This window comes from Sciurus vulgaris, assembly GCF_902686455.1.
Source record: "Sciurus vulgaris genome assembly, chromosome: 9".
Taxonomy (NCBI): domain Eukaryota; kingdom Metazoa; phylum Chordata; class Mammalia; order Rodentia; family Sciuridae; genus Sciurus; species Sciurus vulgaris.
The window spans coordinates 130,335,402-130,355,587 of NC_136469.1; the positions used below are offsets into that span (position 1 = coordinate 130,335,402).

The window sequence follows — 20,186 nt, forward strand, 5'->3', positions numbered from 1 at the left end:
AGTCTCTTACAGGCAACATATTGTTGGATCTTTCTTTTTGATCCAATCTGCCAGTCTATGTCTTTTGATTGATGAGTTCAGGCCATTAATATTCAGGGTTATTATTGAGATATGATTAGTATTCCCGGTCATTTGTTTCATTTTATTTATTTATTTATTTATTTATTTATTTATTTTGAGACGACTTGGTTCTTCCTTTATTTGACAATCCCTTTAGGATGGTTCCTCCCAATGCTGATTTGTTTCTTTGTTTTTCATCTCTTCCTCATGGAATATTTTGCTGAGAATGTTCTGTAATGCTGGCTTTCTTTTTGTAAATTCTTTTAGCTTTTGTTTATCATGGAAGGATTTTATTTCATCATCAAATTTGAAGGTAAGTTTTGCTGGGTATAAGATTCTTGGTTGGCATCCATTTTCTTTCAGGGCTTGAAAAATGTTGTTCCAGGCCCTTCTAGCTTTTAGGGTCTGGATTGAAAAATCTGCTGATATCCGTATTGGTTTCCCCCTGAATGTAATTTGATTCCTCTCTCTTGCGGCCTTTAAAATTCTGTCTTTATTTTGTATGTTGGGCATTTTCATTATAATGTGCCTTGGTGTGGGTCTGTTGTAATTTTGTATATTTGGAGTCCTATAAGCCTCTTGTACTTGATCTTCCATTTCATTCTTCAGATTTGGGAAATTTTCTGATAGTATTTCATTGAATAGATTGTTCATTCCTTTGGTCTGTTTCTCTAAGCCTTCCTCAATTCCAATAATTCTCAAATTTGGTCTCTTCATGATATCCCATAGTTCTTGGAGATTCTGTTCATGATTTCTTACCATCTTCTCTGTTTGTTCAACTTTGTTTTCAAGGTTAAATATTTATCTTCAATGTCTGATGTTCTGTCTTCCAGGTGTTCTATTCTATTGGTTATGCTTTCTATGGAGTTCTTAATTTGGTTTATTGTTTCCTTCATTTCAAGGATTTCTGTTTGGTTTTTTTTCAATATCTCTAACTCTTTATTGAAGTGATCTTTTGCTTCCTGTATTTGCTCTTTTAACTGTCGATTGGTGCGATCATTCAGTGCCTGCATTTGCTCTTGCATCTCGTCATTTGCTTCCCTGAGCATTTTAATTATGTACATTCTGAACTCCCTTTCTGTCATTTCTTCTGCCATGCTGTCGTTGGGTTTCATTGATGTAACATCTACATTTGTTTGCAGCATTTTCTTTCCTTGTTTTCTCATATTGTTCAGGTATCAGTTGACCGCTGTGATATTGCAGATTTCCTCTATTGTCTTATAATATCCCTGAAGATTTCTATTATATCCCCTCTTAGTCTTCAGTAGCCTGAAATCTTGGAGGAAGTTGATAATGCAGTGCTCCACAAGGGAGCTGACTCCCTAGGGGTGGTGGCCTTCTGGTGGGGTATATTCCCTGCTAGTGGGCAGAGGTACCTTCACTTGCTGATGAATGGTCATCCAGAAGGGAAGTAGGTTGTGGGCTGATGCAAGACCAGTTTGGGCCTGTGTCTCTGATTTTACGGTCCTTTTGGGAGAACCTCACCCAACAGGGAGGAGTCACCTAGTGGGGAGGTCTCGCTGCTCGGTTTTCCTCCCAGAGGCTCCGTTCAATTCACACCTACCGCCTGGGCTGGGCAGCCTTCTTCTGCAATGATCCCAGGGACCCGGGCCTACCTCCTGGGCCTGGAAGCCTCACCCTTCACAAACGAATCTCCTTCGGCTGCCTCTCCTCAGAGAAGCTGCCTGCAGTCCTGGAGCCTTCGCTCCGCCCCTCAGTTTGTCTGTGGGGCCCTTCCACCAAGAAGCCGTCTAGGACCCTGCTCTGCACTTTTCACCTGGCTATGCGGCCCCTCCTCTGAGCAGCCACCTGGAGCCCCTTACAATCGCTCCGAGTCCCAGTGACCCGCCACACGCCTTTTCCTCTGGCAGCCACCTGTTGTTCTGTGCCGTCGCTCTAAGACCAAGTGACCCACCACGCACCACTTTCTCCACCAGGCAGTTACCCAGAGATCTGGTGCGTCACGAGTCCCAAGAACTCACTGTGCACCTTCTTGTCCCGACTGCCTCCCGTAGCCCTGGTGCAGTCACTTCGAGCCCAAGCACCCCGCCGCGCTCCTCCTCCTTCTCCAGACAACCCCCTATGTTCAGGAGTGGATGCTCTGGGACCAAACCACTCACCACGCTGTTCCACCGGATAGCCGCCCAGAGCCCTGGCGCAGCTGCTCCAATTCCAAGCGACGTGCCGAGCCCGTATTTCTCCTTCTCCTCTGGGCAGCCCTCTGTGTTCAGGGGTGGTCACATTCAGTCCAAACAGCTCACCAAGCACCTTCTCCTTTGGGCAGCCTCCCAGAGCGCGGGTGGGTTGCGCCGAGTCTAAGCGCTGTGGTGAACAGCCACCTCTTCAATGCTCCCAGCTGTCTGCGGTCACTGCTCCGGCGGGGGGAGGGGCGCCTCGCCGGCAGTTCTACTTTGCAACGATCCCTGCTTTCGGGGCTACCGCCCTGTCCGGGGGCTACCGCCCCGTCCGCCTGCCCAGTGGGAAACACTCACCGGGCTTCTTTGAGTTGGTCCCAAGTCTCTCAATATCTCCTTTTCTTGAGTCCTGAACCCACGCTGCTCCTCCGGATAGCCGCCCGGAGCCCTGGCGCAGCTGATCCAATTCCAAGCGACGTGCCGAGCCCGTATTTCTCCTTCTCCTCTGGGCAGCCCCCTCTTCAATGCTCCCAGCTGTCTGCGGTCACTGCTCCGGCGGGGGGAGGGGCGCCTCGCGGCCGTTCTACTTTGCAAAGATCCCTGCTTTTGGGGCTACCGCCCCGTCCAGGGCTCCTGCCCCGTCCGGGACGTCTGCCCAGTGGGAGATTCTCGCCCGGCTGGTTTGAGTTGGTCCCAAGGCTCTCTATATCTCCTCTTCTTGAGTCCTGAGTCCTGGAGCAACACGAAACGCAGCCACCCTCTAGTCCGCCATCTTGAATCGGCTCAATTCTTAATTTAATCACGCTATAAAGTCCCTTTCATGATGCAGGTAATACACTCACCTCCTGGGGTTAGTACTGGACATCTTTATGGGGCAACAATTGAAGCTACCACAGGGATATAAATCAATTATGAGACAACCGAAAAAAAGAGATTTACTTTTGCCCAAGGAAGTACTGAGAATTAAAATTTTTAGCACTAGTAATGATGCCAAGAGGGAACAAAAATGAGGACGGATTCTTTAAACAAAAAGACCACAGCATTAAAACGGATGCTTGTGCTTGGAAAATATATAGGAATTTTGGCACCAAAACAAAATAAAATACAATAAGAAAAACAAGTTGGGAAACTCAAATGGAACATAAAGCATTTCAACTGAGTTTTGAGGAACAAATAATGTTTAAACAGTTGGAATGGGATTGAGAGGAAGCAGGAGTGAGAAGAAATTGGAAATGGAAAGAGAATCCCAGAAGGCAGAAATAACACCAGCTAAGTCCTGAGAAGTTGATGCCTAGTCACGTGCCTTTTGACTTCACCTGAGGAAATGCAAAGAGTATGTTTGGAAATATGAACATTGGAAGTGTCTATTGGACTTAAAATTGATACTTCAAGATTTAGAAAAAGAGAGTTAAAGGAGAAACTCTCATTTTAGGAAAACTGAGCTTTCATTAAATATAGCATCTAGACATGTTTGTGCCAACAGTTGAAGATTTTTATGACTATAGAAAGTTTTTCTCTTACTATTTTCCATTACTTTTTTCATTATGTCACTAGTCATATGACTATTCTTTACCATGTTCTCCTGATAGTAAATGCTGAGGTAGGAACTGTTATACACATTGAGCAGATGAAAAACAGAGGCTCCAACAAAGTAAAGCTTTGCTGTAAATGGTGCAGTTAGTCATAAGAAAGCATTACCTTAATTTAGACATGACTCTAAACCCAACTTTCAGGTAGGATTATAAGGACCTAAGATATTTTATTAATTTATTAAACATACAGAATCAAATGGAGCTTCTTTTGTCTCTTCAAACCCACAAAGCATTGCATAGAAGAATAAGAAGGCTGGGGAGTGGAGAGAGAGAGAGAGAGAGAGAGAGGAAGGAATGGAGGGAAGAAGAAAAAAAGGATGGACAGAGGCAGAAGCGAGTTAAGAATCCTTTTTGTGTCCCCTGGTCAGAAAGCTGGAGTTGAGAGGTGCCATTTAAAGGGACTTAAGTGCTTCAGATGTTCTTCATCTGTGGAAATACCCTCATTTCCTCTCCTTTGCCTGAAAGTGTTCCCTTTTCACCATGAACATACTGAGCAGCTCCTCTAGTGTGAGTGGTTTAGTTAATACCAGAATTCTAAAGGGTCCCTGAGTTCTTTCTGACCTTGAAAACCAACTGTAAGTACTGATCTTTTATTGTGTTCCACCCTGGATGCAGTTGTTAAAGTATTTTACCAAGATGGTAGGATAGACAAAGGGGAAAATGACATTAAATGTTTTAATTCAGTAATGATGATCAAATAAATGGGACAGAGAGGTCAGTTTCAAGAGGCACTAGCCACTCACAGGAGCAGGTTAAAGAAAAATCAAGAACCTGGACACTGAGGAACTTGAATATTGTCAGGGGTGTAAAGGTAGGAGAAATCTCAAAGGAGGAAAAAGGGGGTCACAAATACATAGAAAGGTTCTTAGGGAGAAGGGACAATACCATTGAAGGCACATTCTGTCAAATTAACAGTTCAATCTGAATAAAACCTTGTCTATAAGGGTCAACTGATCCCATCTTTAGAGAACTGGGTGAGTTGGCTTGGTGAATGGGAATATGGCTTTCTTAGATATATACATCTGTCTGTCTCTTAGATACATACATCCTAAACTGCATCCCAGGAAAACATTCACCAACTTAAGCTTAAAGACAGATATGATAAGGGAGGAGCAGAGGAGAAGTGAAGAACCACATGGAACATTCTGGTTAGAACCTACCTCTAGCAATTGTCGATGTTCCTCAAAATTCAACACAGTGTAACTTGGCCCAGTGGGAACTTAAAGGATTAGGTTTGCCCAACTAAGAAACATAGAATGGTGAAGTCACATGTCAGGGTAGTGGTATTTGAAAGAAGAATGCCTTGTTAGATTTGTGTAATTTGCTGCTTCCCTGTTCTTTATAAATATTACCCTTTGCCATTTCTCCCAAAAGATTACTAGTTTCCTCCAGGGGTCATTTGTTCTTCAAGCAAGTCATTAGGTAAGGAACAGAAGGTCCAGAAACAAAACTCTTTGTACCTTAGGCCATTAAAGAGTTGTAAATAAAATTAAACAGAGATCTGTTGGCACCTTAGGGAAATCCAGAAATATTTTCAAGGTTCAGAAAATTTAAGACATTACTTTAAATTACACAACTAGTGTCAGAACAAAGACTATGATCTAACGGCAACTTTATCCAGAAAGCTACAGGGTGTAATTGAAACTACAGTAAAGGAGATTGTTTTAGAAAACATAATAAATTCTGCTACTCAGGCGGGGTTCGAATAGTAATGGTAACAGCTCTGACTTATGGACCATTTACTTTGTTCCATGCACTGTTCAGCACTTCACCTATGGGATATCTCTACTAATCTGTATAATAGCAATAAGAATTGGTTATTATTATTTTCCCCCAAAGGAAAGTTGGAACTCAAGTTTCTTTAAGCAATGACCTAAAGGAAATGTGTCCAGCACATGGTGGAGCCTGAGCAGAACCTGCTCTTTGGCTTTGGAGCCACTTGTGCTTCCTGTGTTGTTCTTGGGGTACTTGCAGTATGCAGATTCTCCTGGTAATCAAAAGCTGCCATTTAAATCAAGTCCCCTGTAAAATAAATTGTGTGTGTATATGTGGGTGCACATGCCTACAATGAAGATTGGCAATATACATTTATAAGATGTCCTTTATAGTAGGAAATAAATTTATCACTAATTTTAGGACTCAGAAAACATTTAACGATTTTGCAGCATATCAAGACAATGTTCCTCAATAGGACTTAATTGTCCTGAAAAAATACAAACATGATGGCTAATAGGAAGTTTTAAACATGGTGACTAATATAAATGCTTGCTGAAACATGACAGACCATATTTTCCATTGACTAAAAGTCTACAAAACTGGGGATTAATTGCATGTCTATAGTGGTCCAGTAGACCCTCCTTAAAATCAGTTTTTTCTGCATAACAATATGTATTATAGGCTGTGAAGTCACTTTAACAAATGTAATTACCTCCCACTAGTGTGTATCAGTTTGCAAGCACTATATTCCCTCTTTGACCCATTCCACATCTCTGCTCAACTTAATTGAAGAGAATAATGTTTTTGACCAGCAGAGAGCAGCAATGATATACTATATAAGAGCCAATCTGGTGAACCTGACCATCTTTTTAAAAATGTCTGTTTTGTGAGATCTGCACGCACTGGGTCTTGAGCAATCTCACTCCTTGAGTAGTGCATTGCTAAAAAAATCACTGAGATTCCATGAATTTAGGATATAGGCTGGTTTCTGCTCACCTGGGTCCCTATGTCATGTGATAGACTTACTGGTGCCATGTGTGTGGTTGGCCCCACCTTTGAGCTCTGCCTCCGGAGCTTGCAGCAAGGGCCAGCTGTCTGGATGGAGAAGTGTGCTCTACCATGATGGTTTCTTGCCCTTTTCTCTTCGCTGTGTGAAGGCCTGAAGGCATGCTGCTGTGTGGCATTCCTGTGGTGCCTTGTGTTGACTCAAAATGTACCTACTTTCTCGGCAAGTCTGTGAGGACAGTGGCACAGATAACATCAATAAAGGAGTGAACAGAGGACATAAACTTGGGAAATATATATTTTTAGAAAACAAGAATAAAAGAGATGAAATGGGAACCTTAAAGAAGGCAAAGAAAGAAGAATCTGTGAGTAGGATCCAAAAGAAAAGAGAATTTCCAGAGTAGAATGGTCAGTTGTTAAATCTTTTTGATGATGGTATAAGTGAACTTAGAAAAGTCATTGACTGTGGAGGTATATGGTTTGGGGGAACATCAGAACAACTGTAGTGTCATTTTGAGGACTCAGGTTCAATTGCATGAGGTTCAAGGGAAGAAGTTCACATAGAAAAGTAAGCTGGGAGAAAGGACAGTTTTTCTTCTAGAGCAGTAGTAGAAACTTTGGAAAATTAACACACAGTGACTTAGAGCTAAACAAGGAAATCAATGACCTCGATCTACTCAATAAGCCAAAAGGCCTTGACTTTCTGTGTATGAGTTTGTGTGTGTTTCTTTGGGGGTTGGTGACTTGAGAACAGAAAACAGAAAATGAAATATGGCTTAAAAAAAAGCATGCCAAAAATTTCATGAGTTTAACTGAGATCATGTCATGCAAATTATATTAGAATCAGAAGAAGTAGTTAGTAATATTATCTTTACTTCCTAAAACTGCCAGTATTCAGTTGATGGTGGGTGGTAAAATCTACTCGATAGCATTGGTTAGAATGGTGATAGAACAAGAGGGTTAATGAACTCAAGGAAATGATAGTTGAATTATCTAGCCTTGGAGTCTGGGCAGAATTGAAGAAACGAAAGGTGGGATGTGATGATGGACATAGAAATTAGAGGTTGAGAAAATCAGATGCCTTTAAAGACCTGTAGAACTCCAGAGACTATGCGGTACAGAAGAAATCACCCTCACTGTCTAATTGTCTCAATAATCTCCATGAGACATTTTAGGTTTTGACACACAAAAGAAAATCAGTTTATGCTTGTTGAATAAATTAGTAATGATTATTAACCTATTGATTCTCAAGTTTTTAATTCTGTGAATATTTCAGTGAAATTGATACAGATGCATTAAAATAAGTTGGAAATCATAATCTACAGTGTATATTGTTTATATGTATTTTCATACACACATATGAAACATATTTTTTCAAATGTTCTAATCATTCACCTGTTATTTTCTCAAAAGAGTAGACCTCCAGAAACATAATAAATATTTCAAAGTTATCATAAGTGAGATTGCTCAGTTTATTATAGATGTTCTGTATCTGGGATGATAGGACAAAATGGGTTAACACAGCCATTTTAAGAATGGAATATTAAAATTGTATATGCCAGCAAATAAACACTTTCTGAGTATAAAAAAGGAAAACCTAGAGATACTTAATGTGAGTATATTTTAATCACGTGTGATTTATGCCTCCTGCAGGCATCACAGGAAGAGGGACATCTTACATGTGTAATGATTACCAGTGAGGCAGTGAATGAATTCCCTTACCTGAAAAGGGATCATTTTTGACATTTGCAAAAATGTTTTATGCTAACATCCTATCCACGTACCTCCACTGCACACCTCCAACCCCATCACGAGGTCTTTGCCTAGCAGCACCTGCTCATGTTTCAGAGCAGTAGGTACCAGAATGATAAAACTGGAGAAGTCCTTGGGAAGAGGCACCACATAATTTTCCTTCCACGCCATGACCCTCCAGAAAGGAGGCACATTTCATAATTAGCCAGATGAAAAATAAAAGCCTAGAATGTCATCTATTTGTCCTCCATATGAGAATGAAGACTCCAAAAGAGAAAATGATTTCTCCTAATCCAGGGTATCCATCCAACAAGCAGGAGGATTTAGGTGGGCAGACAAAGTTTCTAATGACTTGCCAGGTGGGCAGTGGTTTATAAAGCAAGGAGCATATATGATTCTGCCTAAGGTATAAAACACCTAACAGCAAGTGACACCAAAGCAAGGCACAGAGATGTAGTCTGCCTCCTAGGACAGGGGAAGCCTGCTCCTGGTCCTTGTATGTATCTTGGTAACCATGTTCTGTGAAGCATGTTGAACAAAATTCTCTTTTATATTTTTAAATTATTTATATTATACTTCTGGAAAATCTACTACCAGGACACAAAGAACTCTCATCTTTCACCCACATTTTCATCACCTCTCTTCCCCCACCTCCACCCCCCTACTTATACCTACTGAATATCTCCCTGACTCAGGAAATCAACATCAACCAACACTACCATCCAATCCAGTGTCCCCATCTGAACAGCCACACCTGGAAGGTAGAGTCTTTCAAGTGTTAAATAAGCATTCCAGATGTTAGAGTGAAGTTAACTTTATACACAAGTATACGTCATATTGTTTATATCAATGTATTAACTTTTTCTTGAGTTGTATTCATGTGTATAATACAAATACTTCGTCGATACAGATACATATGGAGAGAGACAGGAAAAGTATACATATTGGAAGTGAACAACTGGATGCATTTTTATAGATTGGATGCACATGTGTAACCAGTGACCAGACTAAGAAGGTGATGAGCCTCCCAGAAATCACCCTCACGCTTCATCCTAGTCACTACATGCTCCCTGACTTGTCATGAATGACAGAGATTACTTCTTTGGTCTGCATTCTTTATGTGAATGTTTAACACAGGATATGTACTCTTTGGTGATTGTTCTTATCTACTCAAAGTTGGCTTTGCCATTTTCATCTTCATCATTGCTTATATTTATAGCATTCTTCTTGCTACACAGTATTCTATATGTGACTATGCCCTGAAAATTCTATCCACTCTACAATCTGTAGGCATTGATGGTTGTTTGAGATTTGGGACTGTTAAAAATATGCTGCTATTAACAGTCTATATTATGTTTACATAATCTCCACCAGAAAGTATATAATAGATTGTGTGTGTGTGTGTGTGTGTGTGTGTGTGTGTGTGTGTGTATGGAGAGAGAGAGAGACAGACAGAGAGAGAGAGACAGAGACAGAGACAGAGACAGAGACAGAGCGAGAGAGACAGACAGAGAACTCATGCATGAAAGTGAGCATGAGGTAGGGGGTACATATTTCTGTTTGTTATCTAACTAGAGGTGAAATTGCTAGATTAAATACATAGATATGTATAATCTCATATGCTGTAAAGCTTTAAAGTCAATTACAGTGAATATGACTCAGAGTTGTAGGATCATCTATAAATAGCAGAACCAGGACAAGTACCCAGGGCAATTAAAAGAACTATTAATTAGTCTGTATTCTTTTATCCTCTTCAACATATTCCTATGTAGCTCCTACATAGACGATTCTAAGCATTGTGGACTTGAAGAAGCAGACAACTTTGGCCTACGGTCTCCATTTTCAAGTAATTTACAGTAGGGTGGAATCTTCAGAGTATTGCAATGGATCACAGAGAAACTTTTTAATACAAAGGAGGAGAATCAACATTATACAATGGAAAAGTTTCCTGGAACCGGTACCTTCAGATTGCATTTTGAAGAGTGGCTGGGAATGACACAGATACTCAGGGAAAGCAAAGAATTTTAGCTTGTGCAATGATTCAGGGACAGGAAAAACTTAGTGATTACGGAACTTACCTACACATGAGACTCACTTAGGGACATTTTAGAAGTATGAATTCCCAGGTTCCACTATAGGCCAACTAAGTAAGAGTCTCCAGAGGCAAAGCCTAGGTATTTGTAACTTAACCATTTTTCAAAGATTGGGAAGCACTGTCTTAGTAGATTTACAAAACTGTGATATTCAGTGTGGTTTCATGCACAGGGTATGTGGGAGGGTACACTAATTTAAAAAACCTTATGCCGGGCATAGTGGTGCATGCCTGTCATCCCAGCAACTTGGGAGGCTGAGATAGAAGGATCATGAGTTCAAAGCCAGTCTCAGCAATAGCAAGACAGTAAGCAACTCAGTGAGATCCTGTCTCTAAATAAAGTACAAAATAGGACTGGGGATGTGGTTCAGTGATTGAGTACCCCTGAGTTCAATCCCCAGTACGCCTGCCCAAAAAAAATACCTTGTGTGGAAAGCTAGTGGGCAGGTCATTGAAGGTCTTCTTTAGACAAAAGGTCTTGTCATTAGACAGCAAAAATCACTGTGGCACTTAATATAATTCAGTCAGTGTGGCATGAAATATTGGTAGAGGAGTGTTGTTTAAGTCCTCAAGTCATAAAGCATCATTTACATTCACACTAGTTTCTATATCAATTCTGCTTCAACATCAGGTACATCATTTCAGGTTTTGACACAATTATTCCAAGAACATCAACTTTTACCAAAGAGATACATTTTACATAGCAATCCTAGAGAATCTGCCCCCAGATATTTTGCATTTAAGATGACCCAACGTTTATGTCTGTCTATCCTGCAAAGTGAGAAAAATCCCCCAAAGTTGAGAACTTTTGTAGGTTCACTACCATCCCATCAGTCAACAATAGCCAGTTCGAGACTTCAGAAGCAGTTGTGTTTGAATTAGAGAAACCAGAATGAAAACAGGAAAGGCACACACCTGAATTACACCCTTTGCACAAGGAGAGGGTGCATGAAGAACACATTCTCTTGACCTTCTTCCAGAAGGACCTGGATTCTATTTCCTGAAATCCCTGTTTTCCCAGTTCCTAGTTTAGGATTACTCTTTAGGAATAATCCTAAAGAAGTCTATTCTTCTGAACTACAGCTTTCTCATTTGTGTCTTTTTTAAAAATTCTTTTTAGTTATATATGATAGTATAATGTATCTTGAAATATCATATGTACATGGAGCATAATTTTTCATTCTTGTGGTTGTACATGATGTGGAGTTACACTAGTGGTGTTTTCGTATATGAACATATGAAACTTACGTCTGATTCATTCTACTGTCTTTTCAATTCCCATTTCATATCCCTTCCTCCTATGCTCCCTTGTCCAACCCAGTGAATCTCCACTTCTCCCTCTACACTTCTCAGCCTATTGTGAGTCAGCATACACATATCAGAGAAGAAAACATTTGGAGTTTGGTTTTGGGGGATTTGCTTTTTTCACTTAGCACAATAGTCTCCAGTTCCATCTATTTACTAGCAAAAGCCATACTTTCATCCTTATTTGAATATGAGTAATATTCAATTGTATATATGTACCACGTTTTCTTTATCCATTCATCTGTTGAAGGGCATCTAGGTTGGTTTCATAGCTTAGCTATTGTGAATTGAGCTGCTATAAACATTGATGTGGCCATGTTATAGTTTAGATGTGGTATCCCCCAAAAACTCACATGTGAGACAATGCAAGAAGTTTTGGAGGAGAAATGATTAGATTGTGAGAGTCTTCACCCAATCAGTGAATTAATCCCCTGAAAGGGATTAGCTGAGTGGTAACTGAAGTAGTAGGGTTTGCTGGAGGAGGTGGGGCATTGGGGGTGTGACTTTGGGACATATATTTGTTTCTGGAAAGTGGAGACCTCTGTCTCTGCTCTCTGATCATTATGTGAGCTGCTTTTCTCTGCCACACTCTCTTGCTATGATGTTTAACCTGACCTTAAGCTCTGAGGAATGGAGTGGGTCTTTTATGGACTAAGACCTCTGAAACCATGAGCCCTCAAACAAACTTTTCCTCCTTTACAATTGTTCTGGTCAGATCCTTCTAGTCATAGCAGGGCAAAAAGCTGACTAAAACAGGCTGCATCACTGTAGTATGCTGATTTTAAGGCCTTTGGGTATAGGCCAAGGAGTGGGATAGCTAAATCAAATGGTGGTTCCATTCCAAGCGTTCTGAGGAATCTGCATACTACTTTATAGAGAGGTTATACCAATTTACAGTCCTGCCAGCAATGTAAGAGTGTACCTTTTCCCCCACATCCTCGCCAACATTTATTGTTGCTTATATCCTTGATAATTGCCATCCTGACTGGAGTGAGATGAAATCTCAGTGTAGTTTAATTTACATTTCTCTAATTACTAGTGATGTAGAACACTTTTTCATATATTTGTTGACTGATCATATTTCTCCTTCTATGAAGTGCCTGTTCAGTTCCTTTACCCATTTATTGATTGGGTTCTTCGTTTTTGAATTTTTTGGGGGTACCAGGAAATGAACTCAGAGGCACTGGGCCACTGAGCCACATCCCCAGTCCTATTTGGTATTTTTATTTTTGAGACAGGGACTCACTGAGTTGCTTAGTGCCAAGCTTTTGCTGAGGCTGGCTTTGAACTCTCTATCCTCCTGCCTCTGTCTCCTGAGCTGCTGGGATTACAGGCATGTGCCACAGTTCTGGGATGGGTTTATTTTTATTTTTATTTTTTTTTTTTCTTTTTTGGTGACATATTTGAGTGTGTACTCCATCATAAGTATGATGTGTATGCTTTTAACATGCACAGCCTCACTTATTTTGCCTAGCAATCCTGTGAAGAAATTAGCCCTAGTTGCCCCATTTATCTATTAGGAAAAGGAGATTTAGAAGGATAACTGCCTGACTCCAAATCCTAATCTTTCTAAGCACACAGTATTCACTTCTTAACAGAAGACACATGAAGAATTACCACCGCATATTCTGTGTTTCTGGGGAGACAATAAGATATGTAAGAAACAGCGCACAATAATAGTAGTGCCCCTTAGTGATCTTCACGCAACCAAAGGTTTGGTTATTCTGTTTTAAGCATATTGCAAGTAAGAGCTTTTCTACCCTTGAACACAAATAATTATATGTTCTGGTTCTAAACAAGGTTTTTATTGAGCTACTGTGATGTGCCAGACTCTGTTCTAGGCACTGGGTTTATGGAGAGAGTCTGGTAAATAAAACAGGGAAATTTCCATATTCTGTTCCTTGTAATCTCTTACAGAGGTAAAAGAGAACATGAAACAGCATCCTCATCCTCAATCCAGAGTTTTCCTACACTGGTTGGTAGAAGAAAAAGAACAGATACACTCTGTGCTGAATAGGGGATATTTATTTAAACAACCTCTTAACAGAAACATGATTCCTGTGCGATGTTTGTCACCTGCCTCATAAGTAAGCATTCAGTTGGATTTTGCTTTGACAGAGTTTTAATCGGGGGTAGAGGTGGACTGTGAAAGCATGGGATCCTATTCTCTTTACTCCATGTGAGATTGTGAGATTATCTGACAATAGATCTTTACCTTTGATGCTCCCTCTCCTTCCCCATGAGCTCCATTTCTTCCTTCCTGTGTATTGATGTTATTCCAGCTTCTCCTTACAGCTCTTTGAAATATAGTTGATTGAATAAGCCAATATGATTTATTCTAATTTCCCAGTTTATTAAATCAAGCACTTGAAGGTCAGTGTTAAACAGAAAGAGAACAGTAGTCCTTTTAATAAACATAGGTGGTTACACAAGGCAAATTTGGCAGGAGGTAAAGGAACAGAGATTTCTATTTGGGAATATTATGTATCTATATATCTATTGTGTGTGTGTGTGTGTGTGTGTGTGTGTGTGTGTGTGTGTGTGTTTGTGTGTGTGTGTGTGTGTGTGTGTGTATCTTAATCAATTGATATGGCTAAAAATTTTCTTGGACCCAAAGACTGAAATAATTTTTATAAATCTTTAGTTACTTTTCTGATTGTGCCAGACAGCACATTAACAAAAAATTGATAGGTTAAAGAGAGGCTATACAAATGGATGAAAGAGCAATGGAATAAAAATTGGAATAAAACAAAACGAGACTGTCTCTGATTTAGTAATTGAAGAGCAGGATCTGCTAGTCAAGTCTTATTTATTCAAGAGACACATGTTGAGCACCTACTATGTGCTGGGTGCTATTCTGGGGACACCACAGTGAACAGAACAGATAGAGGCTGAACATTCTGGTGCTTATATTCTATTGGGCATCTGGTGGGTGAAGGAAGAGGGGAGAGCAGGGAGGGTCAGGTAGGATGGCAGTGCAGAATGATAACAAGTAAACAAACTAATGAATCTGTGAATTTCCGAGAGCAAAGAGATGAGAACTGTGAAAACAAGATGACAGGTTCATGAGTGCAGGTCAACTAGGACTTTGTCTATGTTTGAATGGCCACTAGTGATTTATTTGAGAGTTGATCCTAGTAAATATGGTAGGAAGTTGAGGATTAGAGACTGCAAATGAGGAAAGCTAATTAAGACTAGAGAACATGATCCCTCTGGTCATGGGATGCAGAAACACATGCCCTGGAAGAAACTGTCAGCCTGATCTCAAGATAGGCTTGGGACATGACCAGGGTCTGTTGACAGAAGCACAAGGGAAGAATACTTGGAGGGGATGCTCATGAATTGAGATCCAAATGACAATGAGGAATTACACGTGTGAAACTCCAAATGAAGAATGTTCCAGTTACAGAGAATAGCCAATACAAAGGCCCAGAGGGGACAATGAGGACCTTCTGGGCTGAACCATGGAGTGCCATCCAGGTGAGGGTGAAGATTTAAGACTAGATATCAGTCCTCTTTCTGTCTGGATAGTTTGTTTTGGTAAGGAAGAGGCCCCCTTTTTAAAACTTGTTTTGATTGAAGTTTATCTGAACACCTTTGCCACTTTCTTTTTATCTGTAGGAACCATTCATTTTCTCTGGACCTTAGTTTTCCCACAGGTAAAATGAAGAGGTAGACTTGACTCCTTCCAGAAATGTCCTTATCCGTCCTCATGAAATTAGAACTATCACTAGAGCACTGTGTTCTGCCACTTTCTCTCCCCCTTATATAAAGTAGGTACTCAATAATGTTCATGGGAGAAGGATTGAATTTTGTCCAAGAACTGTGGACTTTGAAGCCAGTCTTGCAATGTGGTTCTGCCTGCTTGAACTGAGCAGTCTTTAGAAACTGTTTCCCTAGGTACTTGATAGGGATTCTCTTTATCACCTGGGTTACTTTAACACGAGAGAGCATATGTGAAACCACCTTGCACACCAAAAAGAGGTTTATTGATTTATTATCTTCCTACTTTGTGGCCATAGAAGGCCAGTGAGAGATTCCCCACAGTCACATGGGAATACTCTGACTGCAGCTCTAGACTTCTAAAGACCGATATTCACTTGTGTAACATAATAACCTGCATTTATTTTAACCATCAGTCTCTGATGTTGGGTTTATACTTGGTAAAAAGTCCTGGAAAACTGGAGCTTAACCAGATTGAAGAAGTCTCAGGCTCCTTTGCTGAAGGTAGTGGCAACATAGTTATAAACTCTGGAGTCTCCATCATAAACTGGAGACCCCATTCCTCCTACGACTTGACATTTGAAATCTAAAGACCGCAAAGGAATTGTTCAAGTTACAGCTTCCACCATGCAGCAGGCTCTGGTATCCCTCTAGGAAGCCTCCCTTCCCATACCTGAGAGAAAGTAAAGCAGCAAGTAAGATTTCCAAAATGCTTTAGTCAGTACTCCTGTGGAATCTCCCCTCAGAATTGCTATGATTAGAAATATGATAGATGGTGTGACACTCTCATTTCACTCAATAGAGAGGGATTAGAATGGAACAGACCATGATGTCAGGGAGCTGGGAGTATAGTTGTTTTGTAAGTTGTTTATAGAGACATTCAGAGTCTAAAATAATGTTTGTTTCTCTTGGCTCAAATCACTTTCTGTAGTAACTCTCTTCTAGTACTTCCCAAAGTCCAGTAGCCTGGGAGACAGGGTCATCCCAGACTTACTAGAAATATAAAGATCCTGATTCACATTTGAGAATCACTGTTTATTCAATCAGTTCTTCTAGCTTCTCTATAACAAGGAGCAGGTTGCAGGTGAGTCTTCTCTGGAGCAGAGGACAGGGGTAACACTTGGACCTTCTGGATACCATTCCAAGTGGGCGACCCCTGGTGACTTCTACAGGGCTTGGATATTTCTAAACCACTTCACTTTGTATTTGCCTACAGCAAGTCCCAGGACTTCCTGTAAACCTTAGGCTTCTTTTGCCAGTCCTCAGGGTGTTTCAGGATGAGCAGGATGAGGTTGAGATCATGTGGATGAGATCATACTTGTGAGAGAGAGGAAAAATAAATAAATAAAGGTGCTGTCATGACCAGTCCCTTCTGAGGCCAAGCCTCCGTGGTCAGTACTAAATTAGCCTCCCTATCAAGATGACACCTCGTCCAAGAGTCCTGAGTTTCATTTTGCTAAAAGCCGATAGTTTTATCAACATTGAATATCATAAAGTCTCCCTTCCTTTATCCTCCTTCTGCTTATTGCCAGGCCCAGAAAAATGGGCATGAGGGGAACAGAGAAGGAGGAAAAAATCCAGTCCTTTAAAAGACCTAACTGACCAAATCAGAGAAGGCAGAACACAGACGATGTCACAGCTGGGAAAGGTTATGGCCATCATGTCCAAACCACTCGTTTTCAGAAGCAAGAAGCAGAGGTGGACACAAAGGAAATAACTTTCGAAAATATCAGATTAGATCTCGGGTCTCCCAACTATGTGTTTTTCCCATCAGAGTTTGAAGCAAAGTCCGTGACTCCCCCAGGGCATCTAAGAAGTCAAAAGTATTTTCACAATAAAACTAAGACTGTGTCTTCTGTTCCCTCATTCTCTCACAAACATACAGTGGAGTTTTCTAGAGACCGCCTGACACTGATATCACAAATTGAATAAAGAAGCAGACAGGAAAATACAACTATTCTATTGAACCAGACCAAAAAGGGACTTACAGAAATGCAAGACAATGCCATTCTTCTTCTTCTTCCTTTTTTTTTTTTTTTTTTTTTAGAAAATATAGTTATTTTTCATGAAAGATGTTATTATCTTAGCCAGCTTGGGCTGTTCTAAGAAAATACCAAATGCTGAGTTTGGCTTAAACAACAGATATTGCAGCTCAGCGTTCTAGACCCTGGAAGTCTGACGCTTGGTGCCAGCATGATCCCTCTGTGAGGTTGCCCCTCCTGGGCTGCCTTCTCTCCCTGAGCTACAGAGCCTGTGCTTGGTTCATGGGAATGGAGAGAGAGTTCTGGAGTCTCCCCTTTTGTAAGGGCACTAAGCTCATTATGAGGATTCCACCGGCTGTCCTCATCTGGAGCCGACTACCTCTTCAAAGGCCTTCCTCTGAATACCATCACTTCCGTGGTAGGTCTTCAATGTGCAAATTTTGGAGAGATACTTTCAGTTCATAATAATTCTGGCATATAATGTTTACACCATTGTTTAATAAATTAATAACTTTTTAGTTTTAATTTTTACTATAAATTAATGGATATAACCTATAGATACAAAATTTCTTGTGATTCTTAACATGTTTTAAGGGTATAAAGAGGTCCTGAGATTAAAAAAAAAAGTTTGAGAAATTCTACATCTTACCATAACTTTAAAAACAACCAATCACATCTCAGCTCAATGAGAAAAAGATAATTTTGAAATTGCAGCCTCTATGAGGGCAGAGATGTTTCTTTGTTCTGCTGAGGAATGTTTCCCAGGTTTCTAAAACAATGCCCATCATTGCAAAGGTATTTTATAAAAATGAACTGGGTAAAGAAAAGAAATTTGTTTTTTCCAGAAAGGTACCAAGAGAAATTTATGAAATAATTATTTAAAGAAAAGAAAAATCTGGAAAAAACACATTTTAACAGAAATGGCCCCATTTCTAGAGTCCTTGAGGGACAAACAAACAAGACAGGAAACTGACTTCAGTTGTCTTCCAAATATCCCAGCATCAGTCTTAAGTGTCTGCTTGTGACTCTTTTCATTTCAGTACTTTTATATACATTATCCTTTTGATTGGTTTTTGTCAAATGCAAAGTATGATCATCACCTCCAATTTAATATGGAAAAATCTGAGACCCATAAAGGTAAAGTGACCGAATAAAACATTTAGTTGGGCTTACAACCTGGGATTTTGTGCAGGAATCTTTTATTTTTGTGACAATATTCTGGATAGTTCTAACCAGGTCACCTTTTCACTCACATAATTAACTGAGATAAGAGCAGGGTGTATTTTGGACAATTTGCTTGCTGTTTTACATTGCAATTTCTCATTTACTTGTCCCTTACATGATCACATTTTACCAACAAGTTCAGAAAGTTAAGTAACTTGTTCAAGGTCACACAGCTGGAATTAGAAGTGGCATTTTAGTAAAAAGCATATTCTCTGCCTTTGCTGATACCAAAGACATCTAGTCAATATTTTTATAAAGTATGAGATTCTTTTAATATATATGATTCTTTTAATATATATATATATATATATATATATATATATATATATATATATATATATATACAAGACAATGATTTAGGCTTGGATGCAGGATTACCCACCATCAAACAATTCAAACAATTAAAGAAAGAAAAATTGTAAGATGTTTTCAGACCTTTGAGAGAAGGTCATGTGAACACACAGGGAGAAAATGGTGGCTACAAATTAAGGAGAGATGCCTCAGAATTAACAATCTTTCTAATACCTTAGTTTTACACTTTCCACTTCCAGAATTGAAAGAAAATAAGACTCTTTTGTTTAGGTCACCTAGTCTGTGATGTTTGTTATGGCAGCTATAGCAAACTCATACACAGGGCCACTTTCTTTTTTTTTTTTTAATGAGTAATTTAGGACCTTGTGAATGGACAGTGGCACCGCAGGCTCCTAAGAAAGGAGTTGCCACAGTTCTTGGAACAAGGAACAAACCACCAGTCCCATGTTGGCATAGGTGTTCCAACTGCACTACAGAATCCTCAGAAGAAAGGAATGGGAAGGCTCGGGAGACCCCAGAGATGGTTCCTATTCCTATTCCCAGGAGGCTCACCCCCACTCAACACCTTCTGGTTCTCTCCCTGGGTGTCAGACTTTTCTTCTGTTTCTAAACCACACAAAGTGCTGTTTGTCGGTGGTGACACATTGAATAACAACACTTAATTAAGGAGAACACACAACTCTGGCACCTTTTACTAATTAATTTACCCCAACTTTAATTTCATTTGCTTCCCAGCTTCTAACTTCTAACCAAACCTGCTAATTACTTGCTGCTAATTCTGCTGCATTCGTTTACAAGTGAGAAAAAAAAAAAAAATTCTTCCAAATATCAGTATGGGAGAGAAACAGGGACAGAGAATTTAATAAAGAACCTGGACTCTAAGTGTATGAAAGACAGGTTAGGCAGTGAGGAAAGAAATTAGTTTTTGATTTTTTTTTTAAATTAGATGTTCAGCCTTTATAAAACAGCTCCCCCCGCCAACCCAGTGTTTGGTTATGCCTTTTTTTGAGGAGTCAGACACATATTTAATAATTGTAGAAATTCAAGAGAACTTTGACATCAAGTCTAGGGAGTAGCTGGAAACTCTGTGTGACCCTCTGTGTGCCCTACAGCAGCCCCCACCCACTCACTAAGCAGCTCAGCTAAGCAGCTCAGCACGCAAAGGAGCATGGGCTTGGCCACTGTGCAGATATCTGTATCATTTTAACCCTATGCATCATTTCAATAGAGCATTTGCACTGATAGCTCTGGAACTTATAGGAAGTCTAAAGGTGCACTCACCATAATC

At 40.1% G+C, this 20,186-nt stretch overlaps 1 protein-coding gene across 5 annotated transcripts in view; it reads left to right on the forward strand.

Moving 5' to 3' along the window:
- Positions 1 to 20,186, forward strand: part of KCNIP4 (potassium voltage-gated channel interacting protein 4) — a 1,142,821-nt gene that overhangs the window by 713,681 nt on the left and 408,954 nt on the right. Inside the window, exon 1 of one of the 5 annotated variants that reach the window (XM_079154781.1) lies at positions 17,537 to 17,780. The exons of the other annotated variants lie outside the window; for them this stretch is intronic. Within the exon in view, the coding sequence (XP_079010907.1) occupies positions 17,645 to 17,780 (136 nt within the window). The 5' untranslated portion in view covers positions 17,537 to 17,644. Of the gene's footprint in view, positions 1 to 17,536; positions 17,781 to 20,186 lie in introns of those variants that run through there. 5 annotated transcript variants of the gene reach the window in all.